At 48.7% G+C, this 22,637-nt stretch overlaps 2 protein-coding genes across 2 annotated transcripts; both read left to right on the plus strand.

Annotated features, from left to right (window-relative positions):
• The first annotated feature begins 1,022 nt into the window (after positions 1-1,022).
• LOC135828300 (uncharacterized) lies at positions 1,023-5,973 on the plus strand. The gene is made up of 3 exons (XM_065340748.1): positions 1,023-1,180; positions 3,072-3,144; positions 5,236-5,973. The coding sequence occupies exons 1-3, from the start codon at positions 1,142-1,144 to the stop codon at positions 5,490-5,492; spliced, it is 369 nt and encodes a 122-aa protein (XP_065196820.1). The 5' UTR covers positions 1,023-1,141; the 3' UTR covers positions 5,493-5,973.
• A 1,790-nt stretch (positions 5,974-7,763) lies between these two features.
• Positions 7,764-21,313, plus strand: LOC135827804 (J domain-containing protein DDB_G0295729-like). The gene is made up of 10 exons (XM_065340230.1): positions 7,764-8,211; positions 9,880-9,995; positions 10,810-10,952; positions 12,646-12,731; positions 13,712-13,801; positions 14,257-14,340; positions 16,990-17,063; positions 17,399-17,616; positions 17,986-18,143; positions 18,909-21,313. Exons 1-10 carry the CDS (start codon positions 8,138-8,140, stop codon positions 20,179-20,181), a joined length of 2,316 nt encoding a protein of 771 aa, XP_065196302.1. The 5' UTR covers positions 7,764-8,137; the 3' UTR covers positions 20,182-21,313.
• The last annotated feature ends 1,324 nt before the right edge of the window (positions 21,314-22,637 follow it).

Below are 22,637 nucleotides of genomic sequence, written 5' to 3' on the forward strand. Positions count from 1 at the left end.
GTTCAACTGGCGCATGTCGAAATTCTGAGGTACTTGGATCATCCAAATCTCACGATCGTCATCGGCTCCTTCCTTCTCCAGAACTTCTTTACCCGCCACCAGCGAAAACTCTTCATTTACCTCATACTTGGGCTCAGCAGGCTGCTTCGCTTGCGTCTGGGTAAACTCAATGGGCTCCACAACATTGTCCTCAGTGAGAGCTCGTTTCTCCTTCTTTTTCTTCTTCTTGTGAATTTTCGTCGGCGAATTTTCTCCTGGCATGGCTTAGCTGAACAGTGAGTATGACTTGAGATAGAGACTCTAATACTGAGGCGGTGGAATAACACGCTTCGCAACCAAAGTCCAAGGCCAAGGCAGGACGAAACAAAAGCAGAACTTTCTACAGATAAGCAAGAAAAGATGATTGTGTGAGAAAATCAAACAGGCAGAAAATTAATAATTATTATTTTCGCTCATTGATTTTTTGATTATACATAGACCCACGTGTACGTGTCGTTCTTTCATGTCAGTGACGTCACGCCTGTTGTTCACGTGTCGCGGTACGCGGTGTACAGCAGGGAGTCGTAAAAATGTATTTTACGAGGCCCTGGTGTACAGTCAACTATAACGACACTTCGCTTATAACGACACTCGGCGGGGCATCAAAAAGGTGTCCTTATTCGCGAAATGTCGTTATACCCGAAGTCTCTATTGTGTATTACAGTCGGATCGGACTTTGCTCTGGGCATGGAAATTCTGTCGTTATTCTCGAATTGTCGTTATATCCGCAGTCGTTATTAGCGAAGTTGACTGCAGTCAACGATTACGTCAGGACTCAGCATGCAGCAGTGGTGGTGGTGCAGATCTGCAGATCTACAAAAAGAAGTCTGCTGAGCTGCTGAGCCTACTTCATCATGTTCAAGTATTTCAACTACAGTGAAATCCGACCCCTTTGGCGGCGCGGAGCGCGGCCAAGGGGGTCGGATTTTAGTTACCAGCACTGTCCTTCAAGAGTACAACTACAACTACAAGTACAAGTACAAGACAACAGACTCACTACAGTAAAAAAAAGAAGAGAAAAGAAGTCTGGCGAGTAGGTACATGTACAGGGAAACACTGACTGTGACTGTATCACGAGCAGGAGAATTGAGGAAGACGTGGAATGGCTTTCTTGCGCTCGACTCGCAACACACTGTCGCAGGTAAGCTCCAGTAATTTGTCGGGCAGGGGACGAAAACGTGGCCATATGGCGTGGTACTAGCTTGATCTCCAAACACCTCTGATGACACTTGCATAATCCTATTTTACCATTCTCTACTTCATTACCAGCATCACACCCTTACTCCTTTACTGCTGTAATGACTACAGTCGTGGTTGCAACGTTCTCCCTCTCCGACTAAAGTCAACAAAAGACAATTGCAGCAGCAACACTTTCCTCGCTTCACTACGACACTAGCCGCTATTTTATTTAAATTTTATTTGTACGTACTCCACGAAGTGTCACACCAGTGTCTGCTCTAGGATTTTAAACCAACCGGCGTCCGGTATCAGCCTATTATCAGGGAGTTGTCAATATTTTAGGGCTCCCCGATGTATGTTGTATTCCCAACCGTTAACCGGGTCACAGGTGACCCGGTGTTCTTTTTCCAAACGGGTCCAAGTACCCTCCAACCGGGTCGCTGACCCGCCAGGCAGGGGTGACGGAACTGGTCCGGTCGGTCTGAGGCCATGGCCGGACCAACTCTTTGGACATCAACCCATCAGCGGCGGATCCAGCGATCTCTGCACGGGGTTCCAGCCCGGATAGTCAAAACTGAATTGCTGATACATGTACATGAACACGCATACAGTAAGATCGGGCGCAGCCTAGGAAAGTTCTTAAATTTTTGATTCTAGCCAGACCGTTCTTATTCACACGCGCGCGGCGAGTCGAGTGACGTCATGACGTTTGTCATGTACATGTACATGTACATGTACATGTAGTGTATTATGTAGTACTTCTAAACTAGTGGGTGTCGTAAATGGGAATGACTGTACATGTAGCAGTTACTGTTTACACGTGTACATGACATGTACTCACCTCCCATACATGTACAATGTAGATCTACGTGTAAATTCGCAACTTCGTGTAAGTACATGTATGAAAATTTTAAAAGTGTTCTTAAATCTGATAATTCTAGCCTGGACTGTTCTTAAAATTTGCCGGTTTTCCAGCCTGGGTGTTCTTCGGCGAGGTGTTCTTCGGCGCCCGATCTTACTGTAGGGTTGCCAGCAGTGCATTTAGGAAATTTAGGGGGTTCCGCGGAACCCCTGAAACCCATCCTCGGATCCGCCCCTGCTCATGCATGTTTAATGCCGGGCAGGTCATGTGTACTCGCCATACCATTATGCAAAGTGTGAGAGACTATAGTATGGCGGAGTACCAATCAACAATAATTGCTTCCGCCGGTCCTGCCAGGGCGGCCACAGGGCCGAGCATCTCCCCATGGCCGAAATCTCAGTGCCATGGGAGGATGCATCTCTACATGTAACTGTATACTGCGTCATATCTGTATGTTTCTCCTGCACATTCCCGGGAATTTTTTGAAATTGGGATGCAAAATCCTGCATTATGGGCACTTTTTTCGTGGGCGGGCGAAAACGGTGGTCTGGCCAAAGTCGGACCAGCTGCTACTCCCCTGCACAGCTAACACAGTAGTCCTCACCGGCTGAGCAAGAAGAACAGTTTGTGAGGGAGAGACTCTTGCAAAGACGTCTTATCGACGATATGGCACTTGAAGTGCTTCCACATGATTATATATTAAAACAATGCACTGGACATTCCGGGGAAACTAGTGACACACTAGTGACATCTGAGCACCTGGGCACGGTGGTGTTGTTCAGCAGCTGAATCGATAAAAAGCAATGTGTTGGGCTCTAAATTTCGAAAATACTCAGAGGAGCCACCCTTACTCCACGAGTAAATTGTACTTCAGGTGGCTGACCGTACTACACTAAAATTATGTATGAGTAAAATACCTTCCAACGCCACTGAGTAATGTGTGTGTATGTGCATGTGCGCGCTAATACGTGCATATTCTTTGTGTTTGTAGCTGCTGGCTGTTCATGGTGCCGGCGGATCGTCCGCAGTGCGTCTGGCTGTATGCCATGTAACTAGCAAAACCGGTAAGCGTTGTACGAATGGAAGTTACCGTGAGAGGAAATTGTCAGCCTGAGCTGGGGGGGGGGGGGGGGGGGGGGGGCTCAGCCGCTGTGCCGTGCTGTGGGGGCTGTCCTCAGGATGCCTGTGCTTGGTAGTTCAGTGATCTGTTTACGGGATCACAGTTACAATGGGTGCTCTATGCGGCGGAGTCAACTTCGGGCTGGTTTACATACTTGGAGGCTGGGCACGGAGCCATTAATGATAGCTTGCATGTTGTCCTAGTAAGACCCAAGAAATTGCGCTGCAAAAGTGCTTTTGGTTGAGAATTTTCTCTAAAAATTGTCGAGGTGAGGTCTTTGTAAGTCAAAGTAATGGCGCAAAATACCAGACTGTGTCAAGTGCATTGCATATGTGCAATTTTATCAATTGTCAAAAATCGCCACGCATACTCTTGTCGGCGCGCTAATAACTATGTCAAAGTCCGTTTTCACCATGGCACATCGATCGTGGTCAGGACCTATTGTCTTTCCTAGCCGGCCAAGGCAGTGGAATGCGAAATTCCATACTCTGTTTCCATGGTTGCCATGGAATAGTGTAATACGCCCTGTACGATCACGTCTAAACTTTGTCGACTCCTTCATTAGCCCCTTAGCAATAGTTTAGGGTCAGGTTTTTGGTCAATGTAAACACAGAGGCCGTGCAGCATGTCTGTGTATGATGGTCTTACCTGTAGCTACCAGTTGTGTTCAGGGTGGGTGAGATAGGGTCATAGCTAAACCTTTTTTCTTTTTTGAAAATTATCGATAATAGAGAGGGTTCCGCACTACGTAAAGTTGAGCAACTTTACTGTTAGTGGGCGGAGAAAACCCGTGAATTCGCGAGTTTGCACTCCACTTACGGAAAGTTGTCTACGTAGAGTACGTAGATAGAGTTCTGATAACGTAGCTGGTCCGTAAGTGGATTGGGGTACAAATTTATGACTCTCTCCCCAGGTCGATCTGGTCGTACACTGCTGCGTTCGGAGTTGCCAAGGGCAGCTACGTGATTTGAAAACTCCGCATGGCGGAACACAGATGCGCATGCAGTTAACGTAAGACTTTCCGTAGATCGACTACGTTTTTTACTAACGTAATTACGTTATGCGGAACCTCTTTAATGTGTGGATGGTCCCCTAGTCAATACTACTGTTTTGTATGATTAAAGGGGAAGTTAAGGCAAAAATAAAAATTTCACCAGTTGTAGTCTTCGGGGTGCTGAGTCGAATGGTCGTGGTCCGAGGAAGCTGAGACGCTCCCTTCCTACTTGAATCCCAATTGAACTCGCGCACTTCCACCGAAACTGTATGTTCGATTGGGAATAAAGGAGGAACGCTGCATCGCAGCCTTTTCGGACCAAAACCAGTCGACTCAGCGTCCAAAAGACTACAACATATGGGCCAATCGCGGTCATCCGTGCTTTTACAAGAACGAAATGGCACTTTTAGTGACATTTTGCATACAAATCCCCATCTAGTAGGGCGCAGTCACCCAGTTTTGGTGGAAGTGCGCGAGTTCGATTGGGATTCAAGTAGGAAGGGAGCGTCTCAGCTTCCTCGGACCACGACCATTCGACTCAGCACCCCGAAGACTACAACTGGTGAAATTTTAATTTTTGCCTTAACTTCCCCTTTAAGCGTGCGATGTCAAGATATAGCGTGTAGATCTGCGTGTGGCCTGGCATGGGGGCAACATGGATGCAGAGAGAATGGTATCTTTGTCTTTTGACCACTTTGACGGTGGGTCCGATCTACTCACCTCCCACTGCTTCAGGAGCTGCATATGCACCTTGGTCTTCAGCCGGGGTTGGTGGCGTTCCTACGGATGCGGAAAATTAGATCTAACCAAGTCTCCACGCGAACCGTGATTTTTTTAATAAGCCAGAGAATGCGGTAACATGTAGAATACTAGTTCCTCTTAATCTTATTTGGAAAGCCAAATGAAAATCCCTGGTCTGATTTCTATATGGAAAACAAGTTCTGTGATAATGCCCACAGTGATGGCTTGTGGGGAGCATTGCAACGTTGCCGAGAGTGTCTGCCATGTTGGATCATGCTTGCTGCTCCTTGCTGTGCACAGACGGTGGAAAGGCACCTCGCAAGTCAAAGGCCGGAGCGAAATCAGCCTCGACCAAGACATTGCGGGGCGCAGTTGATCCGATGGACGCACTGCAGCAGTCGATCGCGCCCAACACGACTTACTCTGTGAACTACGAATGCCCCGAGTATCACGGATACGACGAGTACTCGTACTACGACATAGAGAATGCACTGCTACAGCACCGCCTTTCCCAGCCAAGCTGTGACGGGTGGCATTTGCAGGCTGCCAAGGCATGAGCCATTCACTGCCTGGGCACATGCCATAGGCCATGGCTCTGTAGATCCAGAAGTTTCTTTAGCCGATTTTTTTATCTCATATATCTCACGCTTCCTCACCGAATGAAGTTCTACTATCGATGGTGTCTCAGTGTACTTGTGAAGCTGATTGTCCTTTTCCAAACCAGCATGTGCATTAGGTACTGTACAGTATGGGCTAGATCAGTGGACTATTTTTTTTAAACTTCTAAGTTAACTAGGGTGCGTGTGTGTGTATACATGTCACATTATCTAATCTATTCGATATAAAAACTGTAGTACGATGTATTTGTGTCAGGATTTATGCATTATATGGAAGCGATGATTGCGCCAGCGCATACCGTGGCATTATATTGAACTCCATGGCGAGGCACTGTAGCGCTTTGTTATTTATTCTTTTATTCTTTTTTTTCGACCGAACATCTGGCCATAGAGAAATGATCATGAATCATCACAATGTTGTCATGGTTTAGTCTGCTGCTCGTGTGCTCGTACTGTAGAGTCGCGCGTCCAAGAACGTTGTTTCCAAGGGGTTTGCCTGGGGCGTTCTTATTCAAGTTGTTGGGCAATCTGGCTGCGTTCTTATAGCACGTTCTTACAATTCGTACTGGATCATATCTATCCCAAATCTGCCGGAAAACCGACACCGCCGTTCTTAACTTTAGGCTGTGGCGTTCTTAGCATTTCAGGCTGGACGTTCTTCGGCTCAACGTTCTTCGGCGCGCGACTCTACTATGCAGTATTGAGGCCAAGCAAATGATGTTATGCGGGTGTCAGTGAGTCCGACTCTACTGTGCAGTATTGAGGCCAAGCAAAATGATGTTATGCGGGTGTCAGTGAGTCAGCAGAACCGCTTATGGGCACTATATGTACATGTATAATAATAATAATAATTTTTTTTTATAATAATAATAACGTGAGCCGCTAGTGCATTGCTGTGCTGCGACTTTGCCAAAGCATCTCAATAAACTGATGATGTAATCACACAACCTCCATACATGTAGGAAACGAACAAGGTTCAAATCCTGCGTGGGCGTGGAGGGATGTTTCTGACCTGAACCCGGTGACCATGGTGACTGTCGGATCATAACTAACTACATGTACATTACTAGTACATGTACATGTGCATGACTGTACTATTATTTTAGTCGACAAAAATCCAGCCAATGCTGCACATGATAGTACTACTAATATTAGTAGTCGACTACCGGTAATGCGGTATACCATCATGCAGCATTGGCCGCATTTTTTAAAACTTTTGGAATTCGAAATAGTCATGCACGTGTTGGTACCAGTACAGAGTAACTATGGTAACAGAGGAGAACAATTACATGGACTGCAGCTGACTTGTGACCGTGCCAGCTAGCGCAATCCGCAAGGACAATGACAACTATTGCAGTATTGGTAAACGTCTCCTGCTACCTGCATGAGTTTTGGCTGGATCATGACAATGTCAATGGCCCGTCCCAGTGCCCAGCTCCTCCAATGGCAATGCCAATGGGACAGGCTGCCAGCTTTGGAGCTTCAGAAGTAAAACTGTGCATTGATGTGCCACTCACTATCTAGTGCCACAATCAAGATCTTATCGGGCGGCCCTTTTCGCCACCGGCCCACGATCACGTGGGTTAGACAAAAATTGAAAGAGGCCTCGCCTGGCCTGCTAGCATGCTGGGACGGTGGAGCACTAGCAGTGTTGTTACTGTTGCTGGTACATGGTATTGGAGAAACAATAGTGGCTGGAGGCTCTGCGCACCTACCACACACTGTAAACCAGATACAATGTAGCTGTGCCGGTACTACGACGACTACAATAATTAGTACAAAGACTTTATGATGGAGTTGAAAATAGAAAATAGAAAAACGAGTAGTAGAGTACAAAGACGGTACAAAGGTCAAAGCCTTCTTCATTGGGGGGAATCTGGCGCTAGTGCTGTAAAACTAAAAGGTCTGGTCGCAGTGGTCGGGCTAAATCATGTGCAAAGCAAACAATCATTATGTCAGACGTGATAGATTTTCCGACCCATGTGTGTGTTGTGTGTATATGTGTGTGTGGACTACGCATGCACGCGCCCGCGCGCGCGCGCGCGCGCGTGTGTGTGTGTGAACTGTGAAGTCACACGCAAGCCTTATCAGGACTTAGGTAGGTAGACACAAGCGACATGATCCACACATGCATGGTCAGACTTTGATACTAAGTCTTGTCATACTCAGTCATACTCATAGCCATACTCCCATAGGCATAGCCTAGGAGAGTACCGGTATGTCTAGTCTTGCCAGTCTTCTTGGTCATCACGACATCAGGTCGTCATACCGCACTGCTACGGCCGCGGTCACACATGCACATTTTTTTACCTCTCTCGATCTCGTAGATCTACACACCTCTATTTTTGTGGATTTGTTGGTGCGTTCCAGCTCAGTCAAAGCTCCATTTTGTACTTCTGCAAATTCACTTACACCTGACTTGGCTCACGCTCCAGTATCAGGCGTTGTGTTGTCCCTTAGCGAGCTGCTCACAGCTGAGTTGAAGTTTGTTACCCTACCCTAGGAGTAGGAGGTACGTCGCATCTCAGTACGGTGTCTGATTCCGGTGCTTTGTGGCTAAACGCACCGGTGCACGCCAGGACGAAATGGAGCATTTGGAATCGCAGCTGCTCGCTGATCGTCTCAACACTCATCGCAACAATTTGCTGAGTGCGCTAAGGTCGGTGAATGGGCATTGCAGTTTACTCTACAGCATTCACTCGGCACCACACACACCACTGTTCGAGCAAGTGCGAATAGGAGCAGCATCGGAAAGATGGTTTTGAAAGAAATTAATTGTTCTGTCTGGGGGAGGTCGCATTTCGAAGTCCACAACCAAGGTATTCTGGGTATTTCTGGCACTTTCTTGTCCACAAGCTCAAAAGCAGCATGTAGGTTCAAGGGTGGTTAGAAACAGGGGGGATGTCCACATTCCACGCTCAGTATTTCCTCAATTGATTGAATACTCCTCCGACTCCATTGATTGAGCCCATGTATAAAAATGGTGTTCGATATCCGATGAGCATGGTCGGACGGAATGAAAAACTCACCAGAACCGGGTGGTGCCACGTGGGACATGAAGGCTCGCACACCTTGCTGATATCCGTACCGCAGAACACAACCGCCAATGTGTATACAGTCGATAACTGGCGGTCCGTCGTTTTCCCATGGCAACATGTCCACCATGTTTTGCTTGGCAACAGGTCCACCAAGTTTACTAGTAGATGCGGGATGTGGCTGGATGTGGCTGGATGTGACTGGATGTGGCGGGATGTGGCGGGATGTGGCGGGATGTGGCGGGATGTGGCGGGATGTGGCTGGATGTGGCTGGATGTGGCTGGATGTGGCTGGATGTGGCTGGATGTGGCCTAGTACCTGTATTGTACATAATACCGTAGTGCCCTGTATGAACGCCTGTGTCATTATCAAAGCCTGTTTTGAATGCGAGCCTGATTTTCAAAATGCACTGTCGCCACATAAGCCTGATTCGCTAAAAGCCTGACTTGAATAGAAGCCTAGCCGGGACATGGGCTTCTACAGGCAGAACAAGCCAGGCTTTCATTAGGGACACTACGGTAGCCGGGGGAAGGAGCCCATGGGCAGCCAAAGCATGAATAGTAGAAGTGTTCTTGTCCAGCCATCTCGAGACACTAGGATGCCTGTAACTTAGAGTTGTCTGTAATTCGGACATGCTTGAGATGCACACAATACTCTGTTAGGGAGGGTGGTACTGGTATGTTGAGAGATTCCCAGACGTACTGTCCACTGGCTTTTTTGAAGCTTTCAAATATGGGCCCAATTTGGACCCACTTTACCACACATATTCCACGGGGGAGGCCCCCGAATTAGCCCTTGGCCGATAATGCCGGCAGAAAACTTTGCAGAACTTGGTACTTGTTTCTGGTATGTTTCATGTTTCATGTTTGGTATGTGGATAAAGAAATGGAGCAGAATTCAAGGAAGTGCCTGTTATGCGGTTTGTATGGTTTTGCCAATTTCACTGCTTTTCGAGCAGAACCTAACACTTTTTCGAGCATTCTCCGCCAAGGGTACCCTGGGCACAGCCTTTTCATAGCCGCACCAATGTACAATACTTTTCGACTAGCCTACTTTTGACACCCCTGGAAGGGGATCTCTCAGAGGATGCAGTTCTGTAAAAGAAGCAGGAAGAATGATGGATATGATTGTGCGCGAGTGTGTGTGCATGTGCGCGCGTGCATGCATGCACCTCCGTGTGTGTGTATGTGTGTGTGTGTGTGTGTGTGTGTGTGTGTGTGTGTGTGTGTGTGTGTGTGTGTGCGTGCGTGCGTACGTGTGTGCATACACATGTTCCCTCACCATGCCACAGACTGTCCGTACAAACCATCGTCGACCAGGCGTGCTTCTCCGTCATAGACGATGACTGTGAAGCATACCAGCAGCTCTGTGTCACCATGGAACACATCTTCATGCTAGGCTATCGAGGTGAGCCAACTAGCTGGATCAATGGAGCTGCTATTTCTGTAGTAGGGCTGATACGATAATTATGGAATACCGATATAATGTTCAGGGTTCTAGCCAAAGTGTATGGGGGGGGGGGGGGGGGGTGCACAGCGCCCCCCCCCCCCCCCTACTCTATGAAAAAGTGCCGAGTTTTGTGTTTTTTCATGCCATTCAACGAACATGCAGTTGATAGTCAGCACTACGATGTAGAGGGTTCATAAAGGCACATTTGTCTAGGGTGAAGTCAGGTGTTCGCCCCATAGTCTACGTTGCATTTCGCATTGCAAGACAGTTATTTTGAAAATGGAAAAATGGATTACGAGGTAACTGTTTTCCCTGCCCCCCCCCCCCCCTCCCCTCTCCTATTTTGACCTGGCTAGAACCCTGATGTTGATCATACGATCATGGTCATATTGAACGGTGTCAGGTGCTGCTAACAATGGCTGAGTACAGTGTGCTATCACAGCCTATCAGCCAACTGCATGCACGCAGGGCACGCTGAGTATAGCCACCTTGCGATTAGGTGTGAACTTTGTCCTTTGCTGCCTGTGAACACACACAAACACACACACACACATTCACTCTCTCTCACACACACGCGCACACGAATGCACACATACACACACACACACACATGCGTGCACGCACGCACAAACACATGTATGCGTGTGCGTGCACGCGCACACACACACTCACACACTCACACCATGACACACTCACACACACACACACACTCACATACACACACACACACACACATACATATACACACACGCACACGTTCAACACTGTACAGGTCCGACACTGTCTGGTTTGATGTCTAACAACTCCGAGCGGCGGCAGAAGCATTACTGGTACATACTTGAGCATTGTTTGAAGCGATCAACGGCCCTGCAAACTGTTCGACAAATGGATGGTATCAGGTCACGAATGGGACGGGTGAGCACTTGCACATGACATTGGCCATACAACACACATGTGCTGCAAAAGAAGGATCCACGAGCGGGATTCAAACCCAGCACCCCTGTCTTTCCGGGACAGTGCCCTACCGATTAGGCTACTGGGGATCACACACACGCGTGGGTTCTTCTTGCTACACTGCTTCCCCGCCCCAACAGGCTGTGTCCTCACGCCGTACCTACTCATGGGGGGGGGGGGGGGGGGGGGGGGCGGGTCGTGAGTTCCAGCCATTGCCAGGTGTACCTGTGGGTCCTTCTTCCTACACATAGACTCATTCTAAATTTGTACTATATCACATGACAGTAACTAACCACGGGGACAGCCAATCACTGGGCTTTGCAAAATCCTGCAGTACTCCCTAATATTGGATGTTCAGAGCTCAAGTGCGCATGCCAGTATGGAATATTGGTCCGCACATCAAGCAGAGCAACGTACAGATGACAGTGCTGCCAACCAACTGGGTCTGTTTGGCGTAGTGCGACTACTAATTTTCCGTATTTTCCAGTGTTTTTCCGTACTGCCAATGTACTGCCGTGTGCATTGCTTGTATTGTGCTTTTTTGACACTCACATGCCTGTCGGTGGCTGTCGGTGGCTGAATTTGCTAGTACAAAACATGTGTGACGGTACCACGACATGATATTTTGTGCTACATGTAGTCGAAGCGCGGCATGCACTCGCTTTGGAGCAGGGATATCCATCGCTCAGCTTGCGCTTGCCATGCTTCTACATGCATATCTGTAGCTGATTGATCCTCTTCAATTTACCGTACCATTTTGCTCAAATTCCGTACTGCGGACGAAGGATTGATTTTCCGTACAAATACAGGAAAATACGGAAGGTTGGCAGCACTGAGATGGTAAGAGGAATAGTGAACAAGGAGGTCAAAGGTCAGCATGTGATACATGCCCACTGGATGGTGCAGTATTTGAACTCTCCTAGGTGCAATGAGCCTGTGTGAGTACGTGGCATTTTTTTCCCACCCCAGAAATGCCACGTACTCACACAGGCTCATTGCACCTAGGAGAGTGGTGTGCACGGGTAGTCGGGTACCCGTGCTACCCGAAAACCCGAAGTCGCAGATGACATCATGTAGAAAGAGAGAGAGAGAGAGAGAGAGAGAGAGAGAGAGAGAGAGAGAGGTCTACAGTGCACGTGTACAAATAACTCATGCATGGTACCCAGTGTGTAAGGGAAGGGGCCGCGGGTGTGCATTGTGGTCTTACCATGCATGGAAACATTACCCGATCGGGTACCCGTGCTACCCGTGGAAAACTACCCGGACCCGATGCCCGAAGAAAATGCTACCCGACTCAGCCCTAGTTAAAAGTACTTCAAGGCAGCCAACCTAAACTATACTGTTTGCCACAAACCGGGCATCAGCAGCATGTCTGTCTCTAAAGGTTTTGAAGCGGATAACTTCGCGTGCATGTTTTGCCCTAAAACCTAATATCGGCAACATGCATAAGGGAAGAAATCAGGACTGAGCCCAACCAGTTAACAGGTAGTTCATCAGGTCTGTGCTGTTATTGGTAGGCAGTGAAAATGCTGTGTGTGTGTGTGTGTCTTGTGTGTGTGTGTGTGTGTGTGTGTGTGTGTGTGTGTGCACCGCGCTTCTATGGGTGTGTGTGTGTGTACGTGTATATCTCTGTTCCGATTAAATCCGTGCTCAGTGTCGAGCCTGGGTCATGACCTGCCTGGTACAGAAGTCGTTTGCACGTGACTTTCAAGCCATCCTAGCGTCTCGGCATTGTGTGAAGTAAGCATGCGTTTGGTCTATGAATGTGCCCATCCGCAGGGAAACAGAATGCCCCCCCCCCCCCACCCAGGCGCGTGCCCCGTATGGGTTCCTGGGTGCCCGGAACCCCCTTTTTTCGCTCAAAATGCAGGATTTTGCTTCATTTTTGAAAAATTTCCTGGGGAGGTCCGCGGAACCCCCTCCCCTTGAAGGGCACCGGCGCACGTGCCTGCCACCCCACCCCCGGGAAGAGACCCGGAAAATACAAGTGGTGCTTTACAGCAAAACAGTTACCTGGTGTGGTCATTTACATGCATGTTGCCTGGTAAACAACCTGTGGACAAGCATTCACCTCGATTTGCACAGAATTTCCGCTTTTGACTTCGCTGTCTGTATGCACTTGTGCATAGCGTGTGAACGTTATGGACAGCGTGTGAACAGTGCATGTCCGTGTGTGTGTGTGGGGGGGGGGGGGGTGTATGTGTGTGGACTGTGGACAGTGTGCGTGTGTACCGACAGTGTGTGTGTGAGTGTGAGTGTGAGTAACGGTACACGGATGTACAGCAAGGAGTTGATGCCAGTGTACTGGAAAATGCATGAGATCATAGAACCCGAAACCTTGTGCGTTTCAAACCCGGCTTGGGAAGCTCTGAAAAATCGGTGGTCTATGCAACTTGCGATCGCAATTGCTGCCTTTGCCTGCTGACCACATGCGCAGGCCAGACAAGGGATGCCGTAAGTGCAAGCGTGCATATATCTCCCTTCCCCAAGGGCGACTAACGGGCAACCACGGAGCAAACCCCACATCGTTTAGTGCTACTGTTGAGTCCGAACAAGCGACTGACGACAGGAACAGGTCTTGTGGGCCTAACACTACTGTTGCCTGCGTCGTGTCTTTCTGTGCCCTACTGAACCCTGATGTTTACCTATGTATGTGTTTGCGCTTATGTATGTACTGGTCTATACTAATCACCATGGTACCATGCACAATGTAACCACAGCGAATGCTATGAGGATTGGTCCATCATTCGTCAGGAATCCTCACTGCAGGTGTGCGGTCTACTTGTCGCCATCGAAGCTGTAGACTTTAGGTGAGTGTGCGTGCATGTCTTTGTTCTTACAATAATTATGAAATTGTTCCCAGTAGACAGTGTCCACTACTCGAAACATGGTCAGAACTCACTTTACTCACCAATGAGAACTCACTTTGGAGGGGCATTTGCCATGCCTGTAGTTACCAGGTAAGCCTTGGCCTCCAAAGCACAGGCTGCACAGCACAGGTCCCCCGCTTTGATACACCTTCCCCCCCCCCCCCCCCCCCACCATGGATGGACTGCCTTCACCATGGATATACATGTACTCCCCCCCCCCCCCCCCAACTAATGGATACACTGCCCTCCCCCATGGAACCCCCCCCCCCCCCCATAGATGCATAGCACAGGTACCCTCCCTGGATACACAGCACTGCCCTCCCCCTCTAATTATGACCCTGGGATATGGTACTCATACAGAGTGTTGGTATCCTTGTGGTGTTGTTTGCACGCAGTGTATGCCTACGGGGCAATCCTCGACTGGACTCGGAGGTGACGGCTGCCATTAACTATTCCCTGTTCATGCATGCCAGGAGAAGGTAAGCCATCGTGTTTGCTGTGCAGAGCTCAGCAAGGTGTGGCTGTGCTCCTGGGCCTAGTGAGTTGTGGCTCTGGTAATAGGCTAAGCGAGGTGTACCTCTGGTTGTCGGCTAAGCGAATAGCGGCTCTGCTGTTCAGCTCAATGATTAGTGGCTCAGTTCCTAGGCTAAGCGAGTAGCATCTCTGGATTGTGTGAACAATGGCTCTGCTACCTGATCTGCACTAACCTGATCTGCACTAACCTGATCTGCACTATGTGCGTACAGCCAGACAGCATGCATCTATTTTTCACAAATTTCCCGGTGATGGGATATGCTAGAGAGCTGGAGAACTGAGTACAGTGCAGGGGCGTCACACACGGTACGACCACTACGACCATGGTCGTACCACTTTTCGTCCAGGATGGTCCACCCAATTCATCCAAAAAAGCAATAAAAAATTCAAGGATCTTCGGACTTGTGCAAAACATCACAACTTTCATTGCAAGGAGTATACAATTATTTGGTTCACACTTAATTGATGCCTAGCAGCTAGCTATTGCCCAAGACTCCAGGCGGCTATCCATTGCGATAGGCGGTTGGAGTCACAGGTAGAGACAACCAGACGATGGCTTCTCCACGGACGCCTTCACTGCAAACTTGACGGAAACAGCGCTGGCGGCGATTACTGGGTCCAGAACGAACTTTTTTTCCAAGATCTACCATGTTACAGTGGCGATCAGCACGGTCAAGAGACACTACAGACATGTCACTTGTCAGCTACAACATAATATTCTTTCTACAACGACACCGACCCACTAGACCTAGTACCTCTGGCTTTTGACGGTGTACATGTACTGCAAGCTGATGCGAAAATGCATTACACCCGCGAACGCCTCGCTTGTCAACGGAATAGGGAAATGCTTCTTTCTCCGAAGTTGAAAAGTGTTTGGACTGCTGCTCTACGGCGGCAGAACATTCTGCAGCTGTTCACCGACACGACCCGTGTCACCAAACGACTTACGATTGTTTCGTTCTCCGAATTTTCTGGTAGCAGGAACAATAATTGCGTCCGCGACTACAGGACGAAAGTCTCTCGCAAACGAAAGTCCTGTTGCCACGAAGACAGAGAAGATTCCGCAAGCCCTTTCTTCTGTTTCCAGTGTTGTAGCTCTCGGGTCCACTGGCAGATCTTTCAATCCTGGGATCTTTTAATCCCATCGAACAAAAAAAGGATCTTCTTCTCTCTCTTAAAACAACTAACATTACTTCGCGACTGTCCGGGCCGGCCATGTACATAGTGCATGCGGCGCTGGGCACTTTCGCAGGACATTTTGCACAGTGGCTGGCGCTAGAACGCGCAGCATGCTTGTACTTCGGATTTTGCGATTTTTTTAGGGCAATGGCTTCCTTTTTGCCTTGGCTACCTACGATTTACAGAAAATGCCAAAAGTCCACGAGAAGTTTTTTTTGGAGCTGGAGTGGGGTTGTCTAGTAAGTGATAGGGGAACCCTCCTTTGCGGCTGTAGAGAGCTGGAGTGGGCGTGTCTAGTAAGTGCTAGGGGAACCCTCCTTTGCGGCTGTAGAGAGCTGGAGTGGGGTTGTCTAGTAAGTGCTAGGGGAACCCTCCTTTGAGGCTGTAGAGTGCTGGAGTGGGGTTGTCTAGTAAGTGCTAGGGGAACCCCCCTTTGCGGCTGTAGAGTGCTGGAGTGGGGTTGTCTAGTAAGTGCAAGGGGAACCCCTTTGCGGCTGTAGAGTGCTAAAACGTGCCCTACTGTACAGTAAGATTGGGCGCCGAAGAACGCAGGGGCTCGAGCGCAGCCTAGGAAAGTTCTTAAATTTTTGATTCTAGCCAGACCGTTCTTATTCACACGCGCGCGGCGAGTCGAGTGACGTCATGACGTTTGTCATGTACATGTACATGTAGTGCAATGTAGTACTTCTAAACTAGTGGGTGTCGTAAATGGGAATGACTGTACATGTAGCAGTTACTGTATACACGTGTACATGACATATACTCACCTCCCATACATGTACAATGTAGATCTACGTGTAAATTTTTAAAAGTGTTCTTAAATCTGATAATTCTAGCCTGGACTGTTCTTAAATTTTGCCGGTTTTCCAGCTTGGGTGTTCTTCGGCGAGGTGTTCTTCGGCGCCCGATCTTACTGTAGGCCCTGTTGGCCGAAAAGTCCGAATTTTTTTCTCAGGGGGACACCCCGGACCCCCGGTCGCACCACTCCCGACAGCCCTGTGACGCCCCTGCAGTGTATGTGCTACGCCATGGTGTTGACTGCACATGTATACCTTCTGCAACCGCTTACAAGTACCACATTGCTGTGCTACTTTACGTGTTGTGCTAAACTGTGGTACTTGGGATGAGGATCCATAGCCCTTTCCTGAGCAAAATACATTCCGTTTAAAATTGAAAGGCGTCTTTTTATGGCTTTGAATGAAAGTTTCCGTAATCGAATATACCATTCCTACGGAAATGGTCCATTCACTGTCTGTCTCCTTAACTACATACCCATCCAGCGTGCCTACTTGTCTATATGCCTATCTATGCTTATCTATACTAGTCTTAAGTTATATATGCTTATCTATGCCTATCTATGCCTATCTATTCATCTGTGTTTGTGTTTCTCTGTTCCCTGTCTGTGGTGCTGCTAGCTTTGCAGGGCAACTGTCAGATGAGGACGAACTGCGACGTTCACGCTACCCCAGCGACTCTCTGACTTCTCCAGGTGTGTAGACAGTGATCCCCCTTTCACCTTGTGTTGTTCTGCCGGCTTCAATTTATCTTTGGTAGGGAGCTGTGACTCCAAGTTGGGTATCCCAGTATGGAGGTTACATGCATCCAGAATTGAATGCTAGTATGAGCATGCAGTTGAGGGTGGGCATCAGCTTTTGGATTGTTCAGTGCTTACACTTGCAACAAACAAGCTTCACAAATTGCCGTTTTTTGCGTCTTCACATCATGGATATGGGCTGATGTTTTGTGTCCAAATATCAGACCCCTTCTGCACGTGTGCCTGATGCCTCTCTGAAGCTCTGGTTTTTTTTATTTTCCGTCTTTCAGATGATGAGGATGAGGTAGACGGACCAGAAGGAAGTTCTGCAGTGGGGTCTTCTCAGACCACTGTACCGCCGGACTTCCGACATGCTGTACTAGCGACCACCGGGGGCACAACTCTAGCATCGCACAGTGAAGCTCCGCGGAACAGTGCTCTGACAATGGAGGGAAGCAAGGAGTTTGTATCACTCCAACGCCAGCTCACCGACGAACGGAACCAGAGGGTAGGTAGTGTGATTCTGTGTAGCGGAGTATTGATTAATTAATTGATTTTAATACTGGAAATCAGTGGAACCGCTGGTCAAAACAACATGTGAAGAGCTGGTGTGCAAAACCCGCTCAAGCGCCAAATTTGAGAAGATCAGATATTCAGCTCAGAGAAATCAAACGTTCTAGGGGCACCGGCAGGCAAGGTTTCACTTTCAAACTGCGACTAGAATCATTTTAAAACTGAAACCCAGACATTTAGATAGAAACGACGCATAACATGTGTCCTTTTCGGCCGTTATCCGAAAAGCGATGAAACGAATTTAGCGGGTTTTCCATTCCAGCGCTCAGTTCATTTGTGCTGTGTTCTGTCTGTTGAAATGCAGAAATACCTAGAGGATATCCTAGTCCAGAAGGACGAGGAAAGACGAAGACTCTTACACGATCTATCGTCTCTCCAGCAGGAGCTGAAGGATGCAAACGGCCAAGCAGAGAGCGAACGGGTGCTCATGCAAAACATTATTGTGGAACTGAACGAGAAGCTGTGAGTTGCCACGACAAATAGCACACATGTAATACTTGTGTCTGTTGCGACGAGAAAGTCCTTACTGAAACCAGTTCTTTGGTATTGTACACGACAGTGTGATAAGGTGAACCACTACATTCCCACTGACCTATTTGCCCAGGGTAGCGATTGCCGTAAAGCACATAATATGATCTTTACTCTGTGGTTGGACAGCAGCTAACTAATTATGCTACCTTCGTGTTCAGGAATTGTGTGGAAATAAGTATTTGTGAGAGACTCCATGATCCACATCAGTAAGACTGAGAATAGTGAAATTTGAAAAAAGAGACGTGGAGACCATAATCTTAAATAATAATATAATGCGATGTAAATAAACTATAGGCGTATTCGTATCACAACCATGACAACGAATAAAGTGTTACAGAACGTTTTCTCGTCACAATTATCAATGGATAAATTTGAGTGAAATTTGAGTTTTGAATTGTATTTCATTTAGTCTGTACCTGCAGCAAGCAACTACTTCAAGTACATAATTTGAATACACATTCTCGAGTGAAATAATAATTGAAAGGTGGAACAGCACATCCTTTGTAGTGAGAGCTTGTGAGAGTTTAAAGAATAGGAGAATGTGTTTGTCGACTTGACTTGAACTGAGCTAGGTTACACGGTTGGTGAAGAAGGAAAGGGACAGCTAGCTGTTTTGGCCACCATTACTGTAAGATACCTCGTCATGAGAGGTTATAATTTCCAACTAGTTTGAATTTATCTGTTTGCTTCTCTCAGCTGCACGCAAGAGAGGACGCTGAATGGGATTCTGGCGCGCTACAAGGACGCGGAGGACTCACCGGATGTCGACGTACACGTATACGATGCCGCCAGCATCCTGCGACATTCCGAGTCGTATCCCGGCAGCGGTGGTGGACAGAAACAGCACACTGGGCCGGTGAAGAATGTCAAGTCGCTTCTCTCCCGCATCGGCAAGTCACTCAAGCCTGACCAGGGCAAGTTGCAGAGACTGAGAAGTGGTGGCGACGCCATTGCTATCGGGGTAGAGCCGGACGAGGAACTACTGGACATGGCGATCGAAGAAGGTGTAGTTCAGCCTGTCGCTATGCCAAGTGCGACAGAAGTTGGAACAGCGTCGGCAGCGGCGGAGACTGCAGCGGCGGAGACTGCAGCGGCGGAGACTGCAGCGGCGGAGACTGCAGCGGCGGAGACTGCAGCGGCGGAGACTGCAGCAGTAGTGACAACAGGACAGCATTCAGCTTCCGACAGTGCACAGGCACAAGTAAACACCGAATCGACTACAGAGCACAGCCAAACGGTTGCTATGACTACCGCATCGCAAGCCCACCACACAGCAGCTGCGGTGGGCGTAGATCGGCCATTGCCTTCAACTACAAGTTCAGCACAAAAAAATCAAGCTGTCATCGCTGTAAACAACTCTCGGGATGAGCACGGAGACCACCAGCACGCTCCTGCAGTGAACACATCTGCTCCATCCATGTCACATAATTCATCTGGGTCACATGATCCAAGCGTGTCACATGATCCAAGCACGTCACATGATCCAAACATGTCACGTGATGTGCAGATAGAGAATGCAGCCAGCGAAAACCATACGGCGCCTCCACCTGATGCTCCTGTAGCGGATTCTCACAACGTACCTACTGCAGACGTACACGATGAACCCATTGCGGCGGTGGAGACAACTACTGCTCAAGTCGTCAGCGAGACAACGGATGACCAGGCACCAGAGGCGTCAGAGCCTTGTATACCAGGTGATTCTTCTGTAGCACATGTTGAACCTGAGGCCAATACCGAGAGTGAGGAAATGCAGCAGCAACATCAGCAGGATGAACAGCAACAACATCACCAGCAACACGAGCAGGAAGAACAGAACAGTGAAGACACCAATGTCATACAAAGGGCTATACCTGAACACGGTGATGGAAGCAGCAGTGAGAGCAGTGAGAGCAGTGAGACAGATGTGTCCGCTGAGTCTGCGAAAGCGGAATCCGAACGCAGCCAAAAAGACAGCAGCGCAAACAGTTAAGTTTAGTTTTGCGTTCCTGGCTCCCAGAGATGATTCTCTGATCTTGATGATTTGTAAGTAAGCAGCATGAGTGAAGCATGTGTACTTGATGCCGAAGTCACAGCTGTGATATCCCTACACATTAATTCATCATTTGGGATATGTTGTGTGGGGTGGCGTCAAAAGCAAGGGCATGGCACTGCCCACAAAGCGTATGTGATCCGCAGCGTAACCACTATATGCTTGGTGGAGTACATGATGCGTCTGGTGTACTAGTACAGTAGATCATGCCGAACAGCAACGCCATGCTGCCGCTTGCCGCACAGCAACGCCATGCTGCCGCTTGCCGAACAGCAATGCCCTGCTGCCGCTTGCCGAACAGCAATGCCCTGCTGCCGCTTGCCGAACAGCAATGCCCTGCTGCCGCTTGCCGCACAGCAATGCCCTGCTGCCGCTTGCCGAACAGCAATGCCCTGCTGCCGCTTGCCGCACAGCAATGCCATGCTGCCGCTTGCCGCACAGCAATGCCCTGCTGCCGTTTGCCGAACAGCAATGCCCTGCTGCCGCTTGCCATGCCCTGCTGCCGCTTGCCGAACAGCAGTGCCCTGCTGCCGCTTGCCGAACAGCAATGCAATGCTGCCGCTTGCTATGCCCTGCTGCCGCTTGCCGAACAGCAGCAACAGCAAGCGGTCTAGGCGGTCTTGATGCTATTCGAGCAAATGCTTGACTGACGTGAAGTTCTGTACCACGCAGTGCACACTACAACGCACACAATGGTCATGTTGCTGGATTGTCGTGGAGAGTTGATACTGAGCAGCTCCAACAGTGATCCCGTGTCTTCATAATGATACTGTCAACATGCTGTCATGCTATGTGACCATCGCGGCAATGAGTATGAAACCCAGAGTTGCAATACAACTAGCCTTGCTGCTGCACTGTTGTACTGGGTACAACATGCTGCCTTCACATCATGCTGCCTTCACAGCATGATGTGAACACTCTCAACACACCGGATGCATCCTTCTGATATTCTGTACATGTATGATATTCTTATTTTCAAGTCTTAGTAGTCCTATTGTGAACATGTAAACGTGGTAGTATAGCAGATTTTAGTATCATTAAAGGGGAAGTTAAGGCAAAAATTAAAATTTCACCATTTGTAGTCTTTGGGGTGCTGAGTCGAATGGTCTTGGTCCGAGAAAGCTGAGACGCTCCCTTCCTACTTGAATCCCAATCGAACTCGCGCACTTCCACCGAAACTGGGTGACTGCGCCCTACCAGATGGGGATTTGTATGCAAAATGTCACTAAAAGCGCCATTTCGTTCTTATAAAAGCACGGATGACCGCGATTGGCCCATATGTTGTAGTCTTTTGGACGCTGAGTCGACTGGTTTTGGTCCGAAAAGGCTGCGATGCAGCGTTCCTCCTTTATTCCCAATCGAACATGGTTGAACAAGCGGTCACGTGCTCCTGGATGCCCAAATCACCTGGTCACCACGCCAGCAGGCGACAACTTTCACACCAAGGTTCAACTCGAGGTCAACTCGAGTGACAGGACTGCACCCAAAAAAGGTCAAACAGGCTAGTAAGTTGTACCCTGCAGGCACGGTGACCAGGTGACTGGTGTACGCAGGAGCACGTGACCGCTTGTTCAACCATGTTCGATTGGGAATAAAGGAGGAACGCTGCATCGCAGCCTTTTCGGACCAAAACCAGTCGACTCAGCGTCCAAAAGACTACAACATATGGGCCAATCGCGGTCATCCGTGCTTTTATAAGAACGAAATGGCGCTTTTAGTGACATTTTGCATACAAATCCCCATCTAGTAGGGCGCAGTCACCCAGTTTCGGTGGAAGTGCGCGAGTTCGATTGGGATTCAAGTAGGAAGGGAGCGTCTCAGCTTTCTCGGACCAAGACCATTCGACTCAGCACCCCGAAGACTACAAATGGTGAAATTTTAATTTTTGCCTTAACTTCCCCTTTAATAGAGGGGTCCCGACAGGCTGTTGCTTTCTCGCAGGGAACCCTAGATATTGTTTGTCCAGGGAAATGTGCTGTGTACATTGTACATGGCGAGTGTGTACAGTGCGGGCACTCGGCCTGGTACACCAGCATTGCTTGAGCAAGGTAATGATGCTGTGCGTATACTGTAACCTGTACTTGACTGGATAAAGTAATCTTGAAGGTTACAGCGCCAGTTTGTGTCATAACATTGATACGTGCGCTGATATGAGCAGAGAATGAACAGAGTATGAGCGGAGTATGAGCAGAGTAGGAGCGAAGAGTAAGTGGAGTGTGAGCATGCCTGCACAATTTACTCCTGGCTCAGCACAGTGATAGTATGGTTGCCATTGCTCTGTGCTAGATACGAATCAAGTTGCATGACATTGTCCAGTGTATGCTTTTAGAGTGGGAATGGGTGCGGGTATGAGTGCGGTGTAATCAAGATTTTCGTGGCATTGGCCTGTGCAAAGA

This window comes from Sycon ciliatum, chromosome 12 (genome assembly GCF_964019385.1).
Source record: "Sycon ciliatum chromosome 12, ocSycCili1.1, whole genome shotgun sequence".
Lineage (NCBI taxonomy): Eukaryota > Metazoa > Porifera > Calcarea > Leucosolenida > Sycettidae > Sycon > Sycon ciliatum.

Excerpts from the sequence above, each read along its gene's own strand:
- LOC135827804 (XM_065340230.1), top strand. The coding sequence starts at position 8,138 with ATGGAGCATTTGGAATCGCAGCTGCTCGCTGATCGTCTCAACACTCAT. Across the intron at positions 13,802-14,256 it reads ATCGAAGCTGTAGACTTTAG|TGTATGCCTACGGGGCAATC; the intron begins GTGAGTGTGCGT and ends GTTTGCACGCAG. Across the intron at positions 17,064-17,398 it reads CGACTCTCTGACTTCTCCAG|ATGATGAGGATGAGGTAGAC; the intron begins GTGTGTAGACAG and ends TCCGTCTTTCAG.
- LOC135828300 (XM_065340748.1), top strand. The coding sequence starts at position 1,142 with ATGGCTTTCTTGCGCTCGACTCGCAACACACTGTCGCAG. Across the intron at positions 1,181-3,071 it reads CTCGCAACACACTGTCGCAG|CTGCTGGCTGTTCATGGTGC; the intron begins GTAAGCTCCAGT and ends TTGTGTTTGTAG. Across the intron at positions 3,145-5,235 it reads CCATGTAACTAGCAAAACCG|ACGGTGGAAAGGCACCTCGC; the intron begins GTAAGCGTTGTA and ends TGCTGTGCACAG.